This window comes from Anolis carolinensis, chromosome 5 (genome assembly GCF_035594765.1).
Source record: "Anolis carolinensis isolate JA03-04 chromosome 5, rAnoCar3.1.pri, whole genome shotgun sequence".
Taxonomy (NCBI): domain Eukaryota; kingdom Metazoa; phylum Chordata; class Lepidosauria; order Squamata; family Dactyloidae; genus Anolis; species Anolis carolinensis.
In genome coordinates, this window is record NC_085845.1 from 172,345,479 (window position 1) to 172,366,955 (window position 21,477).

The 21,477-nt window shown below is 39.7% G+C and overlaps 1 protein-coding gene across 3 annotated transcripts; it reads left to right on the top strand.

Annotated features, from left to right (window-relative positions):
- Positions 1-1,537: 1,537 nt before the first annotated feature.
- Positions 1,538-20,301, top strand: dnal4 (dynein axonemal light chain 4). Of its 3 annotated transcripts, none has more exons than XM_062982927.1 (4): positions 1,538-1,560; positions 13,734-13,922; positions 16,943-17,026; positions 19,321-20,301. In XM_062982927.1, the coding sequence occupies exons 2-4, from the start codon at positions 13,851-13,853 to the stop codon at positions 19,483-19,485; spliced, it is 321 nt and encodes a 106-aa protein (XP_062838997.1). In that variant the 5' UTR covers positions 1,538-1,560; positions 13,734-13,850; the 3' UTR covers positions 19,486-20,301. The 3 variants fall into 3 exon arrangements, with proteins under 3 accessions (XP_062838997.1, XP_003221024.1, XP_062838996.1); XM_003220976.4 differs by lacking the exon at positions 1,538-1,560 and adding an exon at positions 5,972-6,100; XM_062982926.1 differs by lacking the exon at positions 1,538-1,560 and adding an exon at positions 10,547-10,738.
- Positions 20,302-21,477: the final 1,176 nt, after the last annotated feature.

Consider the following 21,477-nt stretch of genomic DNA (forward strand, 5'->3'; position numbering starts at 1 on the left):
CAAAAATGCATTGGATAATCCAGAATGTTGGATAAGTGAATGTTGGATAAGTGAGACTCTACTGTAATAACCAATATCATGTCCCTTATTTCAATTGTTTTGGGCCAATTGTAACAGGACTATGCCTCTGTATTGTAACAATACATTTTGAAAACCCAGAAAGTTCAAAATAAGCCAGATAATACATTACAGGTGATCAGATTATATCTTTTATGGAGCTCAAAACCAGGACTAGAAAATGTGGACTGTTTGTCAGGACACTTCTAATGCTGAAGCTGTTTAAAAATGCTGAACATAGCTGTCTGTAATAATAATAAGAATCATCATCATCATCTTTATTTATATCCCGCCCCATCTTCCCATGGGGACTCGGACAGGCTTAACAACAATAAGACAGTGTAAACAATATGGGCAATAATAAGCACATAACCAATTTAAGATTAAATTAAATCAAACAAATAATAACAAAGCAAAATCAATATGGAAAATAAACAATTATTCCTCCAGAAAGTGACACCACATCACTCTACCCTTTTGTTCTCATTTCTTGTGCCCTGCCATAGTCCAGCGCTGATTCCAAATGGACATGGATATGAACATCAATATATCTCAGCAGACTAGTTTTTAAAACCCAGCATTTTTGGCAGATGTCTAGCTGCAGATACTGCAATTCCAGGGTTTAGTTCCAAATCCACAATTAGTAGATATTGCGGCCAATGTCCCAACCTTAAACCAAGCGCTGCATAGTGAAACTGCTTCCAAACTGGATAGTAGTATCTGTGTAAAACTGCTTGAAATGTGGTAAAGTCTCCTGCTCTGAAGGTTTTTAAAAACAGGCTGGATGGCCATCTGTTGGGAGTGCTTTGATAGTGTGTTCCTACATGGCAGAATGAGCTTGGACTTGATGGCACTTGACTCCTATGCAGATATATGCACACTTCTGCAATGATATCCACATGTCAGTAGCCAAAATGCCAGAAAATAAAACAGCAAAGTCTGAGTAGCCAAGGATGAAGCAATGCATTAATTCAGATGAAGCAAAGGGAACTTTAAACACAAAGACCAATGTTTATTTTATAACAGAATAGGAATGAAGAAGAAAGCGAGGAAGGTTTGATGGAGATCAAAGAGATAGTTTCTCCTGAAAAATAAAAAGCTCCATAGAAAGAATTTAATTACAACAGTGTGGTTGAAAGAGAAAGCTATAAATACAGGCCGTTTGTGAGAAGTTTCACACTAAACAACAGATTGCCTAACAATGGAAAAAATATATTAACAGAATTTTTGTTACCAATATGGGGGCAAATCAGATGGTGGAGAGGAAATTAAAAACTATAAAATTCCACATGGAAGATTTTTCAAAATGCAAAATAAAAGAAGGAATGCAAATATAATTGTGATCAAAATAGCCGCATTAAGAAAGCAGAGAACTAGGACAAGGTTCAAAAGGTCCTGGGAGCCATTGAAAAAGTTAATTTATCACGTGGAAACTTGGTGCTCTGACAAATGGCAGAAATATAAGCTGCAAGACACAAGGCAGATGATATTCAGGATGGAACTGTGAGTAATAAATATGCAGCATATTTTAAAATGATTAGTTTTTCTATAACTCAAGCTTACATAACAGGCGAGTTATGAGTGATATGATTCACAGAGGCAAATCAAGACCACAGCCCATTCCCAATATTGCCATTTTTGGATAAGAAGGGGAACAAAAAGGCAAATCTTTTCAAAAGTCTCAAATAAGATGCAGAGAAATCTAATCTTAGCATCCCGCTGTATCCTCTTATTTTTCTCACAGCAGCAAAAGCAACTTCAAACATATTTTAAGATGTGTTATATCACCTTTCTTCGCTGTTTTCTTCCTCCACGTCCGATCTCTTATCCAAAAAATATAACAATAACCTCATTTCACTCCTCTTTTCTTTGGGAAAAGGCACTAGCAAAGTAATGAAGCCACAAACGAACTACCTAGACTAGCTTTCTTTAACCTGTGCCTCTGTAAGAGCATAAGAATGTAAAGCCCCATCTACACTACCACTTAATGCTGTTTGGAACTGCATTATATGGTCTGTGTTAGACTCCTATAATGCATTGGACTGTCATAGAATACAGTTTGAAACTGCATTATATAGCAGTGTTGATGGGGCCTGAGAAGAGCAGGGCTGTCTCAGATCAAAATGTGCTTTAGATCATCACTAACTGGAAGAAGTACCTTGATATAATTTTGGCTTCCGTGGTAACTGTTCCTATTTCTGGAGATGTTGTATTTGGCCACGTTAACGCATTTCTTAGTAGCATTCAATTAGGGGTGCATCTACACTGTCCAATTATTGCACTTTGACACCACTTTAACTGCCAGGGCTCAATGCTATGAAATCCTGGGAGATGTAGTTGGGTGAGGCACCAACACTCTTAGGCAGAGAAGGCTAAAGACCTTGGGAAACTACAACTCTCAGGACTTCATAGCATTGAGTCCTGGCAGCTAAAGTATTATTCCAAGTGGCTGTGAGTTTCCCAGCGGTGTGGCAATGTTCCAGAAGCATTATCTCCTGATGTTTTGCCCACATCTATGGCAGGCAGCCTCAGAGGTTGTGAGGTCTGTACGAAACGAGGCACATGAAGTTTATATATCCATGGAATGTCCAGGTTGGGAGAAAGAACTCTTGCCTGTTTGAGGCAAGTGTGAATGTTGCAATTGGCACCTTGATTAACATTGAATAGCCTTGCAGCTTCAAAGCCTGGCTGCTTCCTGCCTGGGGGAATCTTTTGTTGTATTCTTCCAGGTTCCAGAATTTGTCAGAGAAGCTCAAAAAGAGGGTGCATCTATTCTACACTGTAGAACTAATGCAGTTTAACATCCAATCAACTGCCATGGCTCAATGCTATGGGATCCTGGGAGTTGTAGTTTTACAAGGGCTTTAGCCTACTCAGCCAAGCAGTGCTGGTGCCTCACCAAACTACAGCTCCCAGGATTCCATAGCACTGAGCCATGCCTGTCAATGTGTATTAATTCTGCAGTATAGAAGCACTCTCGGAGGTGGTTTTGCCGGTTCCTTCCTCTATTGCCCACAGAACCAGATACACAGTAATTTAATGTCACTTTGAACATCGTTGCTCCATTCTGTTGAATCATGAGATTTATAGTTTCATGAATGACTTTGAAGTTTGAGTTGAAGAGCTCAAGTCTGTTTCCCTGAAGGTAAGCCACAAAAAGGGATGGAGAATTACCAAATTTACTTGATTCTAATGCTCACCTTTTTTGACTAAATTATCTTCCCAAATGAGGGTACACATTAGATTCATGTAAAATGGCAAATACGTTTTTAGGTTTCAGGGTTTTGAAAACTGAGGTGCTCATTAGATTCGATGGCACAAGACTCAAGTAAATATGGTAATTCAGCTTACTACCGATCTATGAAATGTCACAGGGAATGCTTTAAGCCATTTTACCACTCTGTTTTATTTTATTATGTTTGAATATTATTCCACTTGTTGCTCCAAGATTAAGTAAATGATGTAGTGCTCTGAATATTAGGCTATGACTTTGGAAACCAGGATTGAATTCCTACTTGGCTATAGAAACCCATTGGGGAGGAATGTATCTACACTGAAAAATGAATGCGGTTTGAAAGCATTTTAACTGCCCCTTGCTCAATGCTATGGAATCCTGGGAGCTGTAGTTTTACAAGGTCTTTATCCTACTCAGCCAAGTAGTGCTGGTGCCTCACCAAACTACAGCTCTCATGATTCCATAGCAGTGAGCTATGCCAGTTAAAGTGGTGTCAATCTGCATTAATTCTGCGGTATAGATGCATCCTTAAACTTAAAAATTGACCAAAGAATCCAGGTTCTTCAATTGCTCTTTAATACCATCGTATTTGGAGTGTTTTCCCTTCCCTATGCCAAGGAAAGGAGGGAGAAAATTATCTGGAGGCTGGGTTATATTGAAGGAATCCTTACTCACATTCAGTCATATTGCACCCTGCCTGATCTAGCATGCTTTGATATTGAAGTGGCAGATATCTGTATGCTACTAACAAAGTTACTATTGTGATGAGGATGCCACAGTGGTACCATGCCTTCAAGCAAAATTGTCCTTTTGTATCATGGGGATTATTGTTATTATTTTTTCAACTCTATCCAGTTCTGTGTGTTGTCGAAGGCTTTCATGGCTGGAATTACTGGGTTGCTGTGAGTTTTCTAAGCTGTATGGCCATGTTCCAGAAGCATTCTCTCCTGACATTTTATCCACATCTACAGCAGGCATCCTCAGAGGTTGTGAAGTCTGCTGGAAACTAGGAAAGTGGGGTTTAGATATGCGTGGAATAATGTCCATGGTGGGAGAAAGAAACTCTTATCAAGTATGAATGTTACAACCAATCACTTTTGATTAGTATTGAAAAGGCTTGCAGCTTCAAGGCCTGGCTGATTCCTGCCTGGGGGAATTCTTTGTTGGGAGGTGTTAGCTGACCCTGATTGTTTCATGTCTGAAATTCCCCTGTTTTCAGAGTGTTGAAAGGCACTGCTGACTAACTCAACCAGAGAAGTCAGCCATAGCAGAGCACTTGATTTATTTATTTCATATCAAAAGCATTGCATAAATTAGTATAAAACTGATAAAACTAGAAGGGGCGCAAGTGGCTAAATGTCTTTTGACCAAAAACGGGCAACAGCGACTGCATTGTCTGTAGTTTTTAAACAATTCTTCCTCTGTGCATGAGGAAGGGCATTGTGGGCAACTAAACAGATTCAGAGTTGTCTGTTCTGCTCCACAGTCGCACAAGGCGGAGGATTCTTCTAGGTAGTGCCATTTTCCAGGTTGTCTTTTGATTTGCCAACTCCACTTCTGAGTCTGTTCAGTGACTTCCAAGTTGCCCATTCTTGGTTTGCCTCTGGAGGAAGACCCTCATGGGGGGCCATCCAATTGGGATTTCCTGGTTTAGCTGCCCAGAGGGATACTCTTGCTGTTTCTGGGGGAACATTAAGAGGAGTGGTGGTCCTCATGAAGCTTTTCCTTGTTTTGAGTCTACTGGGAGGAGGCTGGTAGCCATGCAGAGGATGGCTTTTACAGTGTTTCAATCTTATTTCTCTCACAGTTAGCAGCAACCTCCCATTGCACATCCGGGGGGGGGGGGGGGGCAATGCCAGCTAGCTTGTAGAGCTTATCAACAGGTGTAGGTTTGAGGCATCCTGTGATTATTCTGCATGTTTCATTGAATGCTTCACATTGTGCCAAACAGGGCAGGCACCGAGGACATTTTGTGTGACATCTTATGTCTAGAGACCTCTTGATGAACCAACCTAGACACAGCATATTATCTGAGAACACAGAAATGCTGGACCACTCTAACATCCACCATGTCTGACTGCACAGAGAAGCCTTTGAAATCCACAAACATATGGACAATTTCAACAGAAAGGGCAAAACCATGAAAATGAACAAAATCTGGCTACCAGTATTTTGAAACTCTAAAATCAGGACAGTAAACAAAGAACTACACTCTGAAAATAGACATGAATCAATGAGGGCCAGCTAACACCTCCCAACAAAGGATTCCCCCCAGGCAGAAATCAGCTAGGCCTTGAAGCTGCAAGGCTTTTCAATGCTAATCAAGGTGTTTAATTGCAACATTCACACTTGACAGTTTCTTTCCCCCACACTGGACCTTCCACATAAACCTCCCTTGCCTCGTTTCCAATATACCTCACAACCTCTGAGGATGCCAGCTATGGATGTGGGCGAAACGTCAGGAGAGAATGCTTCTGGAATATGACCATACAGCCCGGAAAACTCACAGCAACCCAGTCTATCCACTCCTATTTGTTCATCCAACTGTTACTATCAGGCGTTTTATTTAGGCGCCTTATAAGCTCAAGAGCCGGCCCAGCTCTCGGGGAGACTGAAGGACCTCTTTGATTGATGGACAGTACTCCAACCCTACCCGGTGCTCGCAAAGCCTGAGAGTCGCCCTATGGCAAAAGAGAAGGCGGGACTTCCGCCTTCGGTTGCTAAGACAAGCACGTTTCTGTCCTTAACAACCGCAGGGAACCTGCTATTTGGGGTCGAGGTGACGCAGGCGAGAGCGGGAAGGCGAGGGTGAGTTTGGGGCTCCCCGCGTGGGGCCTTCTCTTTCCTTCGTCCTGCGGGAATGGAACCTGGGAGGTCCCCCTCCGCTGGAGGTCCCACGCAGCCCTCTTTGCGGGGTCTTCGCTGCCTCAGCACCGGCCAGAGCTTCTTCCTTGACCGGCCTGAGGCTCTCCTTTCCCCTTCGCGGCTGCGTGGGGGGCTCTTGGGCTTATAAGGCGTCTAAATAAAACGCCTGATAGTAACCCTTCGATGAAAGGACAGTTCTGAATAGAGTTGATGCTTTTTAAAACATAATAATAATAATCCCCGTCCTTCTGTGGGACTTTCTTCCTTTAAGAAGTTCAGTCTTTGAGCGAGATCACAAATACAGTCTTAGTTGAGTTCTCGAAGGCTTTCATGGCCGGAACCACTGGGTTGCTGTGAGTTTTCCGAGCTGTATGGCCATGTTCCAGAAGCATTTTCTCCTGACATTTCTCCCACATCTGTGGCAGGCATCCTCAGAGGCTGTGAGGTATATATCTGTGGAAGGTCCAGAGGGGATAAAGAACTCTTGTCTGTTTGAGGCAAGTGTGAATGTTGCAATTGGCCACCTTGATTGCCTTGCAACTTCAAAACCTGGCTGTTTTCTGTCTGGGGGAATCCTTTATCGGCAGTTGTTAACTGACCCTGATTGTTTCCTGTCTGGAATTCCCCTGTTTTCAGAGTGTAGTTCTTTATTTTAGAATTTTTAAATACTGGTAGCCAGATTGTGTTCATTTTCATGGTTTCCTCGTTTCTGTTGAAATTGTCCACAAGCTTGTGGATTTCAGTGGCTTCTCTGTGTAGTGTAACATGGTAGTTGTTAGAGTGGTCCAGCATTTCTGTGTTCTCAAATAATATGATGTGTATATCTGTTGCTTCTGCCAACCTAGCAGTTTGAAAACATGCCAATGTGAGTAGATCAATAGGTACCGCTCCGGCGGGAAGATAACGGCGCTCCATACAGTCATGCCGGCCACATGACCTTGGAGGTGTCTATGGACAACGCCGGCGCTTCGGCTTAGAAATGGAGATGAGCACCAACCCCCAGAGTCAGGCATGACTGGACTTAAGGTCAGGGGAAACCATTACTTTTATAGGTTAGTTCATCAAGTGCTCTGCCATTATTATTATTAATAATAATAATACATTTTTATCCCGCTTTTCTCCCATGGGTGGGACTCAAAATGGCTCTGCTATGGCTGACCTCTCTGGTTGGATTAGTCTGCAGTGCCTTTCATATTCCTTGATTTGTGTTTGGGCAATGCTGTGTTTGGTGGCCCCTATGTAGACTTGTCCACAGTATTTAAAAACCTCTTTAAAAAAAAAAAGAACAACACTCAGAAAACGGGGAAATTCCTGACAGGAAACAATCAGGGCTAGTTAACACCTTTTGAAAAAGGATTCTCCCAGGCAGGAAGCAGTCAGGCTCTGAAGCTGCAAGACTATTCAATGCAAATCAAACTGACCAATTGCAACATTCACACTTGCTTCAAGCAGACAAGAGTTCTGTCCCCCACCCTGGACATTCTACAGATATATAAACCCCACTTGCCTAGTTTCCAACACACCTCACAACCTCTGAGGATGCCTGCCATAGAAGTGGGTGAAATGTCAAGTGAGAATGCTTCTGGAACATGGACATAGTAAAGGTAAAGGTTTTCCCCTGACATTAAGTCCAGTCATGTCCGACTCTGGGGGTTGGTGCTCATCTCCATTTCTAAGCCGAAGAGCCCGCATTGTCCATAGACACCTCCAAGGTCATGTGGCCGGTATGACTGCATGGAGCGCTGTTACCTTCCCACCGGAATGGTACCTATTGATCTACTCACACTTGCATGTTTTCGAACTGCTAGGTTGGCAGAAGCTGGGGCTAACAGCGGGACCTCACACCAATCTCCGGATTTGAACCTGTGACCTTTTGGTCCACATGTTCAGCAGCTCAGCGCTTTAACACGCTGCGAAACATGGTCATACCACCCGGAAAACTCACAGCAACCTAGTGATTCTGGCCATGAAAGCCTTTGACAACCGTCTTAGTTATTTGAGCCCCCTTTTTAATTTGCTTCAGTTCTTTCTGGGAAGGGCAAGCCACTTAGAGTGCATCTACACCAGACATGGACAAACTTGGGCTCTCCAGGCAATAGGCTGTTAGGAATTGTGGGAGTTGAAGTCCAAAACACCCAGAGGGCCCAAATTTGCCCATGCCCGATCCACACTGTAGAATGAATACAGAATAGTACCATTTTAACTGTCATGACTATGGAATCCTGGCAGTTGTAGTTTGATGAGTCAGCAGCACTCTTGGGCGGAGAAGGCCCAAACTACAACTCCCAGGATTCCATAGCTTTGAGCTCTAGGAGTTAAAAGTGGTGTCACACTGCATTAATTCGACAGTGTAGATCTATCCAAGGAGTGAAAGTACTGTACTTGAGCTTTGGCTGAAAGCATTTTGAAGCTCTTGGATAACTACAGCCAGTGACCTGGGAACAGAAAAACGACTTCCAAATTGTGGTATAAAGCTTTTCAGAAATGAATCTCAAGACCTTATTCTAATTCTGATGGCAGTATTGTTGAGTTCTGAATTATGGGAACGTTCAGGTATTTGTGTTTTTTGTTAGGTTGGTTGTTTTGCTAAAGGAGGAGGCTTCCCAGAGCCTTTTTAGCCATTTTTTTCCAACCAGAGGAGGGGTTGGAGTGTCCAGATGCCACAAATAGAGTTGTTGTTTTTAACTGCCATCAAATCAACCTTGACTTATGCCAACGAGAGACCTCCAAGTCACCCTTATCCTCAAATGCCCTGCTTAGATCTTGCAAACTGTGGACTATTGTTTCTTGGAGTCTATCCATATGTAATATAGTATTTCCTGTTTCCTACTGCCTATCACCTTTCCAAGTATTATTATATTTTCTAGCATGTCCTGTCTTTTCATAAAAGGTAAAGGTAAAGGTTTCCCCCTGACATTAAGCCTAGCCGTGTTCGACTCTGGGAGTTGATGCTCATCTCCATTTCTAAGCCAGCGTTGTCCATAGACACCTGCAAGGTCATGTGGCCGGCATGACTGCATGGAGCACTGTTACCTTCCCACTGGTACCTATTGATCTAGTCACATTTGCATGTTTTTGAACTGCTAGGTTGGCAGAAGCTGGGGCTAACAGTGGGAGCTCACGCCACTCCCCGGATTTGAACCGCTGACCTTTCGGTCAAGAAGTTCATCAGTTTAACCAAAGTACGACAATCCGTTTGGTTTTCCCATCTTCTATTGAGAGTTTAGACTTAATTTGCTTTATGATCCGTTTATTTTTAGTAATCCATGGTATCCATGGAACTCTCCTTCAGCAACGTATTTCTAGTTAATTCATTTTCTTCCTATCAGCTTTCTTAACTGTCCAGTTTTCACACATTGCAAATACAATTGCATGGACAAGGTCATTCCGTCATTCATAGTTGAACAAGGACAATAGGATTTTATGGGAGCTCTCACAAAGTGAGCACATATATATATGAGATGATAATTAAGATGGTGACACAATATTAGTGGAACCGAGGGAACTGATAGTGTTGCTTCAAGACTGTTGATTGTACACATTGAATCGCAGAGTAGATTCAGTTACTGCTTGGTAGGATTACTGCATCTTAATTAGTTTACTGCAGGATATTACCTCATGGTAATTAGCAATTCGTGATCACATCTTCCCCTACGAGCCCTACGAACCCACACGGGCTCTAAGTTCTGCAGGGGAGGCCCTTCTCTCGCTTCTACCTCCATCTCAAGCACGTTTGATGGGGACGAGGGAGAAGGCCTTCTATGTGGTGGCCCCCCGGCTCTGAAACTCTCTCCCCAAGGAGATTAGATTGGCACCCACCCTGTCCACATTCCGTAAAAAGCTAAAAACATGGATGTTCTGCTGTGCCTTCGATAAAGCAGTTCACAAGATATTCAGCCCCAACTATAACTACCATCAGTTCCTGCACTTTACCCCCTATTTCTCGACCTATAGGTTTAGTGTTTAATTGACATGTTCTTTCAGTCCTAATTTATTATTGGCCCTGCACTTTTGCTCATCAGCTCTGTTCTGAAATTCTGCACAAGTCCCTTCTCCTGAATTTCAGTACTTATTACTGTTCAGATTATTGGTTGCTAATTATGCTGTTTTTATGTTATTATCTGGCTAAATGTTGTTGATTTTATCGAGATATATTTTAATCTAAATTTGTTTTTAATCTCTGTTGGATTGAGCTTGTTCCCATGTAAGCCGCCTCAAGTCCCTTCAGGGAGATGGAGGTGAGATATAAAAATAAAGTTATTATTTATTATTATATTATTCTCCAACCTTGCAGTTAAGTCCAGCATTTTACCTCAGCCTGGAATTCCCTAGATATGCTGGGCTACAATTCCTAACATTCCTTGTTTTTTTTTTTTTTTTTCGTGTCAGGAGCAACCGGAGTTGCTTCTGGAGTGAGAGCATTGGCCGTCTGCAAGGACGTTGCCTAGGGGACGCCCGGATGTTTTGATGTTTTATCATCCTTGTGGGTGGCTTCTCTCATGTCCGCGCATGGAGCTGGAGCTGATAGAGGGAGCTCATCCGCACTCTCCCCGGGTGGGATTCGAACCTGGCAGCTTTCAGGTCAGCAACCCAACCTTCAAGTTACGAGGCTTTTATCCCCTTGGCCACCGGGGGTTCCAACATTCCTTGTGACCAATGACCATATTGTCTGGGGATGGATAGTTGCCCAACCTATCTGGAAAGGAGCTGGCGGTGGGAGTCCAGTGTAAATCTTGTTTCCCTGGATTGCAAATGGCTGTCAGTTGAAGTTTAATGAGTTTTCTATATGGGTTTTGTACAAGCTAGTGTGTGATAACTAGTAGCCCAGCTTCATCTTCTCAATAGAAACTAAAAACATGGTAATTTACCATATGCTGCATTGACTCATATCAGAGCTTGTTCATGTGATCAAATGACTACTTTAAGACTTGAATCAATAGCTGTTTCAGAAGAAATTTTACAATCAGGAAGTTAGCGTGAGATAAAGATGGAGATGCCTCTTGCAGTCAAAGTGCCTGTGTGATTAAAGCTTTCTTAATACAAAATGCATAAGTTATTTATTTAATTTTATCTTATCTTTCTTTCAATATAAATTTATCAGCAATTAGTTGAACTGGATGGCCCCTATGAGTCTTCCAACTCTGTTTCTTTGTTTCTATTCTCAATTACAGCATATTACAAAATCTTACTAAATGTATCATTCTTCTTTAGTATGTTACATTCCAGTCTTTTGAAAGTTGTTAGTAATTATTTAATTACTGAGGAACAATGTTGATACTTAGTTCAGGAGTTTATTGAGCACTATTGGATAAATAGAAACAAAACACAAAATGTTTGGAATGCTATGAGGACATCATGGAAGACTGCTCCAGTTGTTCTTTACTTAAAAGACTAAGAAGTGCTACTGTTAAAATAACGCAGCTACATGTTTCTTGTTGCTTGGAAGTAGCGACTTCTTAACATTAGTTACTTTTGGCAGCAACCCTACAATGAGGAGTATAAACGCCAATTCTTTTGCAGGTGTGTTATAACTTTTTAATAGTTGTGGGGATGCTGGCAGAAGAATATCATATGGTCGACATATGTGTTTGGTCTGTTGCCTCATCTTGTCATTGGGTTTCTGAGACAAGGTGAAGTTTGGAAAGAAAGTTTATTTTGTAACAAATTGAGGCCCCATCTACACTGACCATTTAATGCAGATTTAAACTGGTTTTGAAGAAAGTGGTTTTGCTGTGCAGATGATTACATAGGAAATTCTGGAACCACTTTGAGGCTTAGATAGTGATTACACAAACCACAGAGCACTAATGCACACTGAGGGCTTTCTTTTACATGCTTTTGTGGGAGTCTGTTGTCTGGCCTCTGCATCAAATGGTCAGTGTAGATGGGGCCTCAAACAACCTACTCTATTTTAATTACTTAGAGGGGGAGAAGAGTTTAACAGAGTTTAAAACCACAACTACATGTATTGTGGTAAGTAATTGTAGTGGTAATTAAGGGACTATATTAAGGGACTATTTGAACTATAAAAATAAGAAATTAGTTTTTGAATACATTTCCCCAAGCCCCATATGCTACTTTTGAATTGACAATAGATAAATCCTTTTTAAACATCAACAACAATAACACAATTTCAAAGGACCTTGGAGTGTCATTTTAAATGGGTGAACTGAAAAATTATCTGAACTAGTTACGAAATACCCTTGATCGAGAGGCAGTAGAGCTTGTGAAAAATGTAGAAAGCGAAGCCAAATGTGAATATCAAATGCTGTTCTGAATTGCAAACAGACATTCCCAGTACTCCCATTGCCCATTATACACATACATTATCATTGCTGTTAAAAAAGGAAATTGGCATGCACAATAGTCCTAACAATAATTGATAAGTGCATTTTCTGACAAGCCTGTAAGAGTAATATAGTCTTCCAAGAAGATAGCATTATATTTTAATTTGTGCATTATTCATTCTTACAGTTCATCCATACTTAGTTTTCCATAGGGGTGGAGATAAAGATCAGAGATTCAAACTGTAAAGATATTTGCTAAGTTGAAAAAAACCCCATGTATATTTCTTCATATTTCCTGTAAACTCCACACTTGTGAGTACTGTCGGCGTGGGGGTCAGGGTGCAAGCTGGGTGGGTTTCTTCAATATCCATCGATCATCTTCTCCAGCATCCTGATGAATTGGTTGCAATCGTCTGCCACATCAATTCCTCTGTTCAAATGTCGGACTCAAACACATCAGTAGTCTGGAGTCCAAACATTTATTCAATATCTATAATACATATTTACAAAGCACAGCAAAAGCCATCACTCTGAGCTGGCATTTCTCTTCAGCCTCTTCGCTTGGCAAGCACCAGCTCAACAGACACAGAGATAAGAAAATACATTCCTCAGTCCGAAGGAAATTCCGACCTCCAAAGGCTGGAAATCATGCCTGATAGGTCATAGCAATCACAACAGGCTGTCAGTCAAAACTAGCCTGCTGTTAACTGTTTCATTACTGAAACCACACGCTCTTGCACAACAGCAGAAAACATTTGATTTACATTTCATACACATACATCCATAATCCAACAAGTACTGTACACAAATTTAGCTGGATGAAGAGGGATAAGATGTTGGCATTGCTCTCTATGTGACAAAAAGCGAGCAATGTAAAATCCATTGTTTTGAAAAGATTGACTTCCCAAATGCTGTTGCTACGCACTAGTCAGGGTGGTCACAATCATTTTAATCTGAACATGGTGGCAGTTGTGAGCAATTTGAATTCCTCTCTTCAATCCTTCATGAAGAATTTGAAAGCTAACTAAATATTTTGTCACCTTTATATTGTAGTCCAATAAGAAGTATCAACCTTAAAAGACACTTGAATTTTACCTTGACTACTTATACTACTTAGAAAAACTATAATTTAAATATTAAATCCATAATATCATTAGCATTTTGGTACTTATTCTTTCAGTTATATTCTTTTAAAGATCTCAGCTATGTGACAACCTCAGAAGATTGTTCTATGGATTGTGTTAACTAAAATATTCTGATTTTTCTTCCTTTTTTCTCTCTCTAAGCAGCAGAATATCCTATTTCAGCAAAACCTGTGTGGCCTGAATTCTAAAAGGTTGTAGCCTACACGTGATTGGGTCCCTAAAGGCGGCTCTGCCCCTTTCCAGGGTCAGAGTGAACAGACAATGGCAGATACTGGGGATGGGAAAAAAGAGGAGGCAGACTATAAGAGGCTTCACAGCTTCCCCCTAATCAGGGTAAGAATGAAACTGAAAATGTATGTTATGTTCTCGAATAAGAAGATAACAGTTTCACTGGATTCCATTTTAATTTGCCACTTCATGCAAATAAAGGAGTTTTAGCAGGAGGAGAACCAGTTGCTAAAGAGACTAAACAGTACATCAATATGAACTATGATTGTCCAAGACTCCTACAGAAATGCTGTTAAAATGGGAATTTCTATTTTCTTAAGTCATGAAACACTGTAGGTATTCTTAAGTGAATGAAGTAGAGGTGTTATTGGGGATTAGTTCTTTAACAGGGAATTTAGTAATAGAGGCATAATAGATTCACAGAAAAGAAGAAATTATTAATATTATTATATTTATTTATACACTGCTTTAATCTCCCCTGAAGGGGACTCGAAGTAAAAGCATCAGCATAACTATTTAAATATACAAATCTACGAACATTAAAACAGGATGAAATATAAACAGCATTTAAAAATTATTAAAATAAATTTAAAGTTAAAAACCACAGCACCCCTGAATTGATCTTAAGAAAATGTTAATGTTTCAAAAAACTATTTATTCAAAATGAACAGTATCCACATGTGAAGTGTAGTAACTAGCTCAGATTACCCTTGCATATATAAAACCATTTAGAACCTTCTAGAGGCTATATGAAAGCTGCTCTAATACATATTTTGGATTATTGTTTTTTCTGTCTCCATTCTTTTATGATTTCCACTTTGGTGGTCAAATGTATAGTGCTAGGCTTTTTTAATATGCTGGGGGAGCTGGCGAGGCAAGCTAATCTGTGGTATCTTTTTCGCTCAGTTTTACTATTGACACATTTTCAGTAATGGATTCTAAAGACAGCTGCTGTTTACCTTGTCTATTGTAGGCAGGCCCACACAGCTACAGAATGGAGTCAAATTTAGTTCTTTCCTTGTTCACATTTTGTTTATTGCAATGTTTGTTGGAAGTATGGTTTTTTTTAAAAAATCATAAAATAAAGCAATTTTCATAAAATAAAGCAGCAGACATATAATATCCAAGACACTCATTCCTTTTTTCCCATTAAGCTCATTATATCTACTGTAAATGTCACTCTTATCTATGCATTTCTATTATTCAAGGTATGTTTTAAGACCACATGAAAGCCTATTTTCTCTAGCCTTACTTCATCATCTTCCCCAGTGCCGGTACTGCTAAAATAACTTCTAATGGGGAGGGTTGATCAGGCATTTTAAAAAATTGTGAAAAGGATCTCTTTTGTCAAAGGCCTTATTAATTGGGATAATGTATACTACATCTACATTTCTTTGCTAAGAACAATGAGATGCAATACATCTCTTAACATACTCTGTGGGAGGAAAACACTTAAAAGCTATGTTTCAGAGGAGGGAAGACAAGAAAACATATCTTCATAGAGCACTTCAAAATATTGGAAAAGGAGTGTAGTGATAAGAACTATTTAAAATGGATGCTGTAGATAGCAGGAGTACATGACTGGTGCCCCTATCCTGGGCTTGACCTTGAAGTGACTGGCTTGACCTTGAAGTATCTGGGGGTGGCAACGGCGGACAGGGAGCTCTGGCATGGGCTGGTCCATGAGGTCGCGAAGAGTCAGAAGTGACTGAATGAATAAACAACAATATTGTGGGCTTTTCTTGGCATGATTTTTTTGCTATTGCCTGTCTTTGTGGCTGGGAGAATGTAGTCCAACTTTTAGTATCTGAATAGTAGACATTGATATTGAATAAGTCATCATAAGTGGGTAGAGGTGAGAAGAGTAGTAGGAAGAAATAAGCAGTTGAAAAATGTGTGTGAAATGTACTATTTCTGATGTTGAATTGCAGTGGCTAATATCGCAAGAAATCTGTGAATTGCTAAGTATCAATAGGAATGTTTAATTGTTCAAGGCAAAACAGTGTGAGTGGAAGTTATTGTGAGGTACCTTCCAAAGGAAGTGTATTTATTGAGTCTAATCAAAGTTCTGGCAATTGAAAGTCTCCTGGGACTGATAAGTTCTCTCTTCTTGCATGTCAGAGTGTTTTGGTGGCATTGTGCCTTCACTTTCAGGAGCCTAATGTGAGCAACACCAAGAAGACGCCTACTTGTCTGTTCTGTGGGCTCAGTTTTCTGCTGTGCAGCTGAGACTTCCGAAAATCAGATGACATTCTGAGGCTCATTACAGTCAGTCATACATATGTAGAAACATTGATTGCATAACACTTCTGGTGCCCTGTGGAATTCCTTTTTTCCTCAGGTTAGCAAAGTTACAGTAATTACATTTATAAATTTATAATATTTCTAATCTATTTTTCCCAATTCTCAAAGCAGCTAAAACAAGATATTTATGACACAGACATTCTTTTGAAATGTACAATTAGAGTAAAATACAATACCCATTCAGCAATATATTATACTAAGTCAGAAGTGCCAGAAAATCTGCCATCCATCAAAGTAAATACTTTCCCAAATGGGCTTTAGATAAATGTCTATATCTCAAGTGAGCTGAGTTTCACTTCTTAAAATGAAGGAATCTGTAAGGAAAGTAATCTTGCTGTGCTCTTCTTACACCAGTTTTCTCTGTGTTGTTTTAGAACTCCATTAATTGTAAGCTTTCTGTCTGCCCCATTTTTCAATTCTCAGGAGGAATGCTGTGGCCCAGTTTGCATGTCACAATGATTCAGGTTTCTGGGGGAAACCCAGCATATCACTAAACACACTGTTGACTCCCTGTCAGGGAATTAACCTTAAAGTAAATCGGTTAATTTCTCCAAAGCAATGGGGGAGAGGCAAGCCAGAAAGCTGGATTTTTCACATAATGATAATTACTTCTGCTACAAATGGAAATAGTTACTTAGCATGTCTCAGCACTCGGGCTTCATCCTCTGTAATTCTGTCTTCTTGTGGCATTTAGAGTCAGCTTCTCTTTGTACCTTATCGCCACTCTTAACCAAACACAAAAGAAAGGGGATGTGAGGCTAGTCATGTGCTGCAGAAGGGATTGTCAATATGACTGATCTCATTTTTGTGTTTTTTTCCAGCACACAGATATGCCAGAAGAAATGCGAGTGGAGGCCATGGAATTGTGTGTCACAGCTTGTGAGAAATACGCCACCAACAATGAGGTATCGGCCTTCACTGAAAAAGTATCTGCTTGGCAATGCACCAAATAGGCTCCTGTTATTTTTTACTGTTCTAAAGGGAAAAGATAATAGAAGAATGGAAACAGAGCTCCATTCATAACTCTGTCGCATGCTTATATGTATATTAAAAAACAAATGGTATCTCAACATGCAAGTATCCTATTTTCCTGCCCTTTATTTGATAATAGACTTCTTCTTCTGTAAAAGACCGTTAATGGGTATGGAAGCACTAGACTAGAGCATTTGTGTGCCTTCTTGAAACAGAAGAAATGTTTCTTAAAGTGTCTTCCATTATAGATGGATGAGCAGGATACGCTGACATTAAGATCATATTTCTGTGAAATGCTTTCTCATGATAAAGTTTTGCCTCTTTTAAGTGAAGTGAGAAAGACAAGTTACAACAATGGGACCAAGAAGGTTGTTTGAACTGATTTTTTTTTTTACATACAAAAATTTCAAATACAAAAAGGGATTAATTTTATTAATCTAGTAGTATATGTTTCGTAATAAGAATAAAACTATGTCTTGAAGTTGTTTCCTACATTTTCACCTGCTTTTCTTAATTCATGCACATCATCATTCTAAGACTGTAAGGTATTTCCATTCAATTCTCCAAGTGAAGCAGATGGTTCATTTTGTTAGCCACTTTGAGTTTTTCACAAAAGAAAAGCAGGTTTTAAATAAGAAAAAAGGCAGGTGATACAATAATGTGAATGCCTCAAAATACCTGCCAAAATGAGTTAAATAGCATTTTCATAAGAACAGTTTATTTCTATGAACCGGGCAATATTTTAAAAACAGTGGGAGACATTTTGGCCTCCCATCATGTTAAATTAAATTTCAAGATTTCTTCTTGAATACAGGACCTTCAAAGAAAAAGTAGAATAAAAAAAACAACTGAAGTAATTCTTCAAAAGTTTCAATTTTATTTCCCATTTATTTAGTTATTGTTTTTTATTCTCATTGGGTGAGTAACTGACTTACACAGTACCAAGATATTTTTGTTTTCAGTATCTTTTGATAGTTGGCCCAGTATCAAATATTTAGTATGTATATGTGTGTATAAATCATATCTTTTGTATATGGCCAATGTTATTAATGCAGTTGACACTGACCATATCTTTTGCATTTAATTTGCTTCTGTCCTCACTATTTACTCTTTCTCCCAACCATGTATTTATATACCTACAGCTTAGGATAACACTTCATGCTTCTGATGAAATGGACATTAGTTTACAAAGCTTTTGCCATAACAAATACGTTAGGTTCAAAGGCACCAGTGAACTTATAATTGTTTTAAGTTATCTTCACTCACTAGGAAAATTAGTTTCAAAACCAAAAATTAAAAAAAACAAAACATTAACACTACTCTTACAAATACGTTAGGTAGGCTTGCTACTAAGAGTTAATTTAAAAACAGACATACAATGAAGCAGCAGATGAGTGCTAAATAATTTAAGTAACAGTAACTATGCTTCAGCAATTCAGCCTATTCCTCTTGAAATGTTTTCAATCCCTCAGGCTTTTAGTTATTTGTTTGGCTAGTTGTACCCTTTGATTCGCCACTCTGTGTATCCAGTGGGACAGGGGTGATATGGCAGTCCCTCCATGGTGTTTCTAATCCAGAAAATGAGCTTCTTTCTCCACTTGAACAACTCTTTTTAAGTACCCAATATGCCCATGTATAAGTCTAGAAATTTTAGTTAAAAAATCAACCTGCAAACCTTGGATCAACTTAAGCATAGGTCAGTGTAAGCATTGTACCTTAACTCTTATAAAAAAGAGAAACATTCCTTTCTCCGGGTAGAGTGGTGAAAGGTCAGGTCTTAGTCTGTTCCAAGAGAAAGAAGCACTGACCCCCTCTGCTCTCTCTGCCATGGCCTTTTTGGGCAGGAAAATGGTGGCGGTGGACAGAGGCAACTGATCCCCTCAACTTATCCATGGGTTATATCAAAATCCATAATGTTGGCCTCAGGTCCTGCCCTTGACTTACATAAAGAAGTAGACTTATGCATGAGTATATATGGTAACTTCATTTTTGTCTTTGAGCAACTCTTCAAAACAACAAAGAAAAAACCCTTAGGTAGTAACAAGATTCTATATTTCTCATAGTTTGTTCTCCTCCCCCTCCAATCTATGAGTCTCACTACAAACTCTACACAGAGTAGGATAGGGCAATGTGTGAGAGCAAAATGCATTCCATCTATCTAACTGCCATTCCTTCCCTTTTGCCTTGTGTTCCCTCCCTTTGTTGGCTCTTCACGTTTGCTCCTCAGAGTGCGGCCAAGATGATCAAAGAGACAATGGACAAGAAGTATGGCTCCTCCTGGCATGTGGTGATTGGTGAGGGCTTTGGTTTCGAGATCACCCATGAGGTGAAGAACCTGCTGTATATGTTCTTTGGAGGCAGCCTAGCAGTTTGTGTTTGGAGGTGTTCCTGACATATCCTCTCTGTATCCGAGCTCACCACATTCAGGAACTTTTTTCCAGGCTTTTCATTGGTTTTTGTACAATTTAAAGGGCAGCTTTATTTTTTAATAAAAATATTGGGCTTTTTCTTATTTATATACCAATTTTATCAAATATTTAGTATGTATATGTGTGTATAAATCAGCTTGAGCTACTTAATCTAGCTCACAATGTGTTTGATTCTGACTTTACCAATGTGGCTTTTTTGCTTGGAGGTGGACCGCACAAAAGAGATCAGGAGTTTATTAAGCCATACAGTACAGGTGGTATGTGAGAGAAGGGTTTGAATCCAAACCGCCTGCTGTTTCTTCTTGCTACCCTCCCACTTTTTGGGAGGAGATCGGAATAAGGCAGCTGATTCCTCTCTGCCTGCATGACAGCTGTCTGGTTGTGAGAAGTGTCTGTACCAGCTTGGAAAACCTGACCCAGTGGATGGTTGCTAGGAGAATTGCCCTTCCACCTCCTCACTACACCTACAGAGCACTGATATAGCTACTTAAGCGTATGGCACACAAATAAAATTATTTTGCATAGCATGTGGGATGGGTGGGAGTGTCACGATGCCGATATGTTCTGCAGAAACTGGTCCTGTGGGAAGAAGCTTTATAAAATGCCAGTTTCTCAAACTTTTGAGTACAGTTGTACTTCCATTTTGTAGAGATTAATAATGCCGTCACAAGGGTATTCAATTAATGGAATGATCCTAATTGTATTTTCTATATAGCTTATTTGAATTTGAAGTGTGGAAGGGACTTACTTTTTTATAATAAAATGTTTTTTAAAATGCACAGCTTATGTGTGAGGCATCCATTTAATAGTCTTTTCTGTGTGTTCATTAATAGTGGGACAGGTTTTCAGTAAGTGATCCAAAAGATCTATTGTGCTATTATATACAGTAGAGTCTCACTTATCCAAGCTTCACTTATCCAAGGTTCTGTATTATCCAAGCCAGTAGTCATTGTTTTTGTAGTAAATGTTGCAATGTTTTGGTGCTAAATTCGTAAATACAGTCATTACTACACAACATTACTGTGTATTGAACTGCTTTTTCTGTCAATTTCTTGTAAAACATGATGTTTTGGTGCTTAATTTGTAAAATCATAATGTAATTTTATGTTTAATAGGTTTTTTTCTTAATCCCTCCCTGTTATCCAAGATTTTCGCTTATCCAATGTTCTGCTGGCCTGTTTATCTTGGATAAGTGAGACTCTACTGTACTATGACAATTCTGTGTTCTCTGATTCCCTATACATTTCTCTCTTACCTTTTTGGGAACATTAGAGGTTGTTGTACAGCACGGTCATTCATTCACCCCCAGTTTTCCATTGAGAACTTGCTGGATTGGTTTTGGTCATTCACAAGCTCTGATGCTGTAAATCTTCAGATATTAAGAGTTCATGCCAGAGTTCAAGTTAGCTCTGAACAAGATTGTGTGTTTTACTTACTGCATTTGTATATGCAGGCTTTTTTCAACAAAACTCAAAGTGGCAAAGAAAAGGTTTATTTTATTAATTGATTTAAAACATTTATATCCCGTCTTTCCTCAACAGGGCTCAAGGAAGGTAATAAATGTTCAAGCAAGTATTATGCTCAAAATAAAAATATTAGCTGCCTGGTTGCATGAAATGTCACGTAATCTGGAGACTCTTGCAACATACCTGCTGTCTACCTGTAATTCTGTGTCCTGATCATGTATGGTAAACTGTTGTGAGGATGATGTATGGATAACTGTATAATAAGTTATTAATAAGGCAAAGTGTGGTCTTCCAGATATTGTTGGTCTGCAGCTCCTAGCAGTTCTAGCTACTGCCAATGATGAATGTTAGGAGCTGCTCTCTAATAACATATTGAGAGCTATTCCACTGCAACCCTGCTTCAAAATAATACCATTATACAGTGACACAACAACTAAAAGTAGATTATCTTCTCAAAATGAAATATTAAAAGCCCCCAAAAGCCAGGGG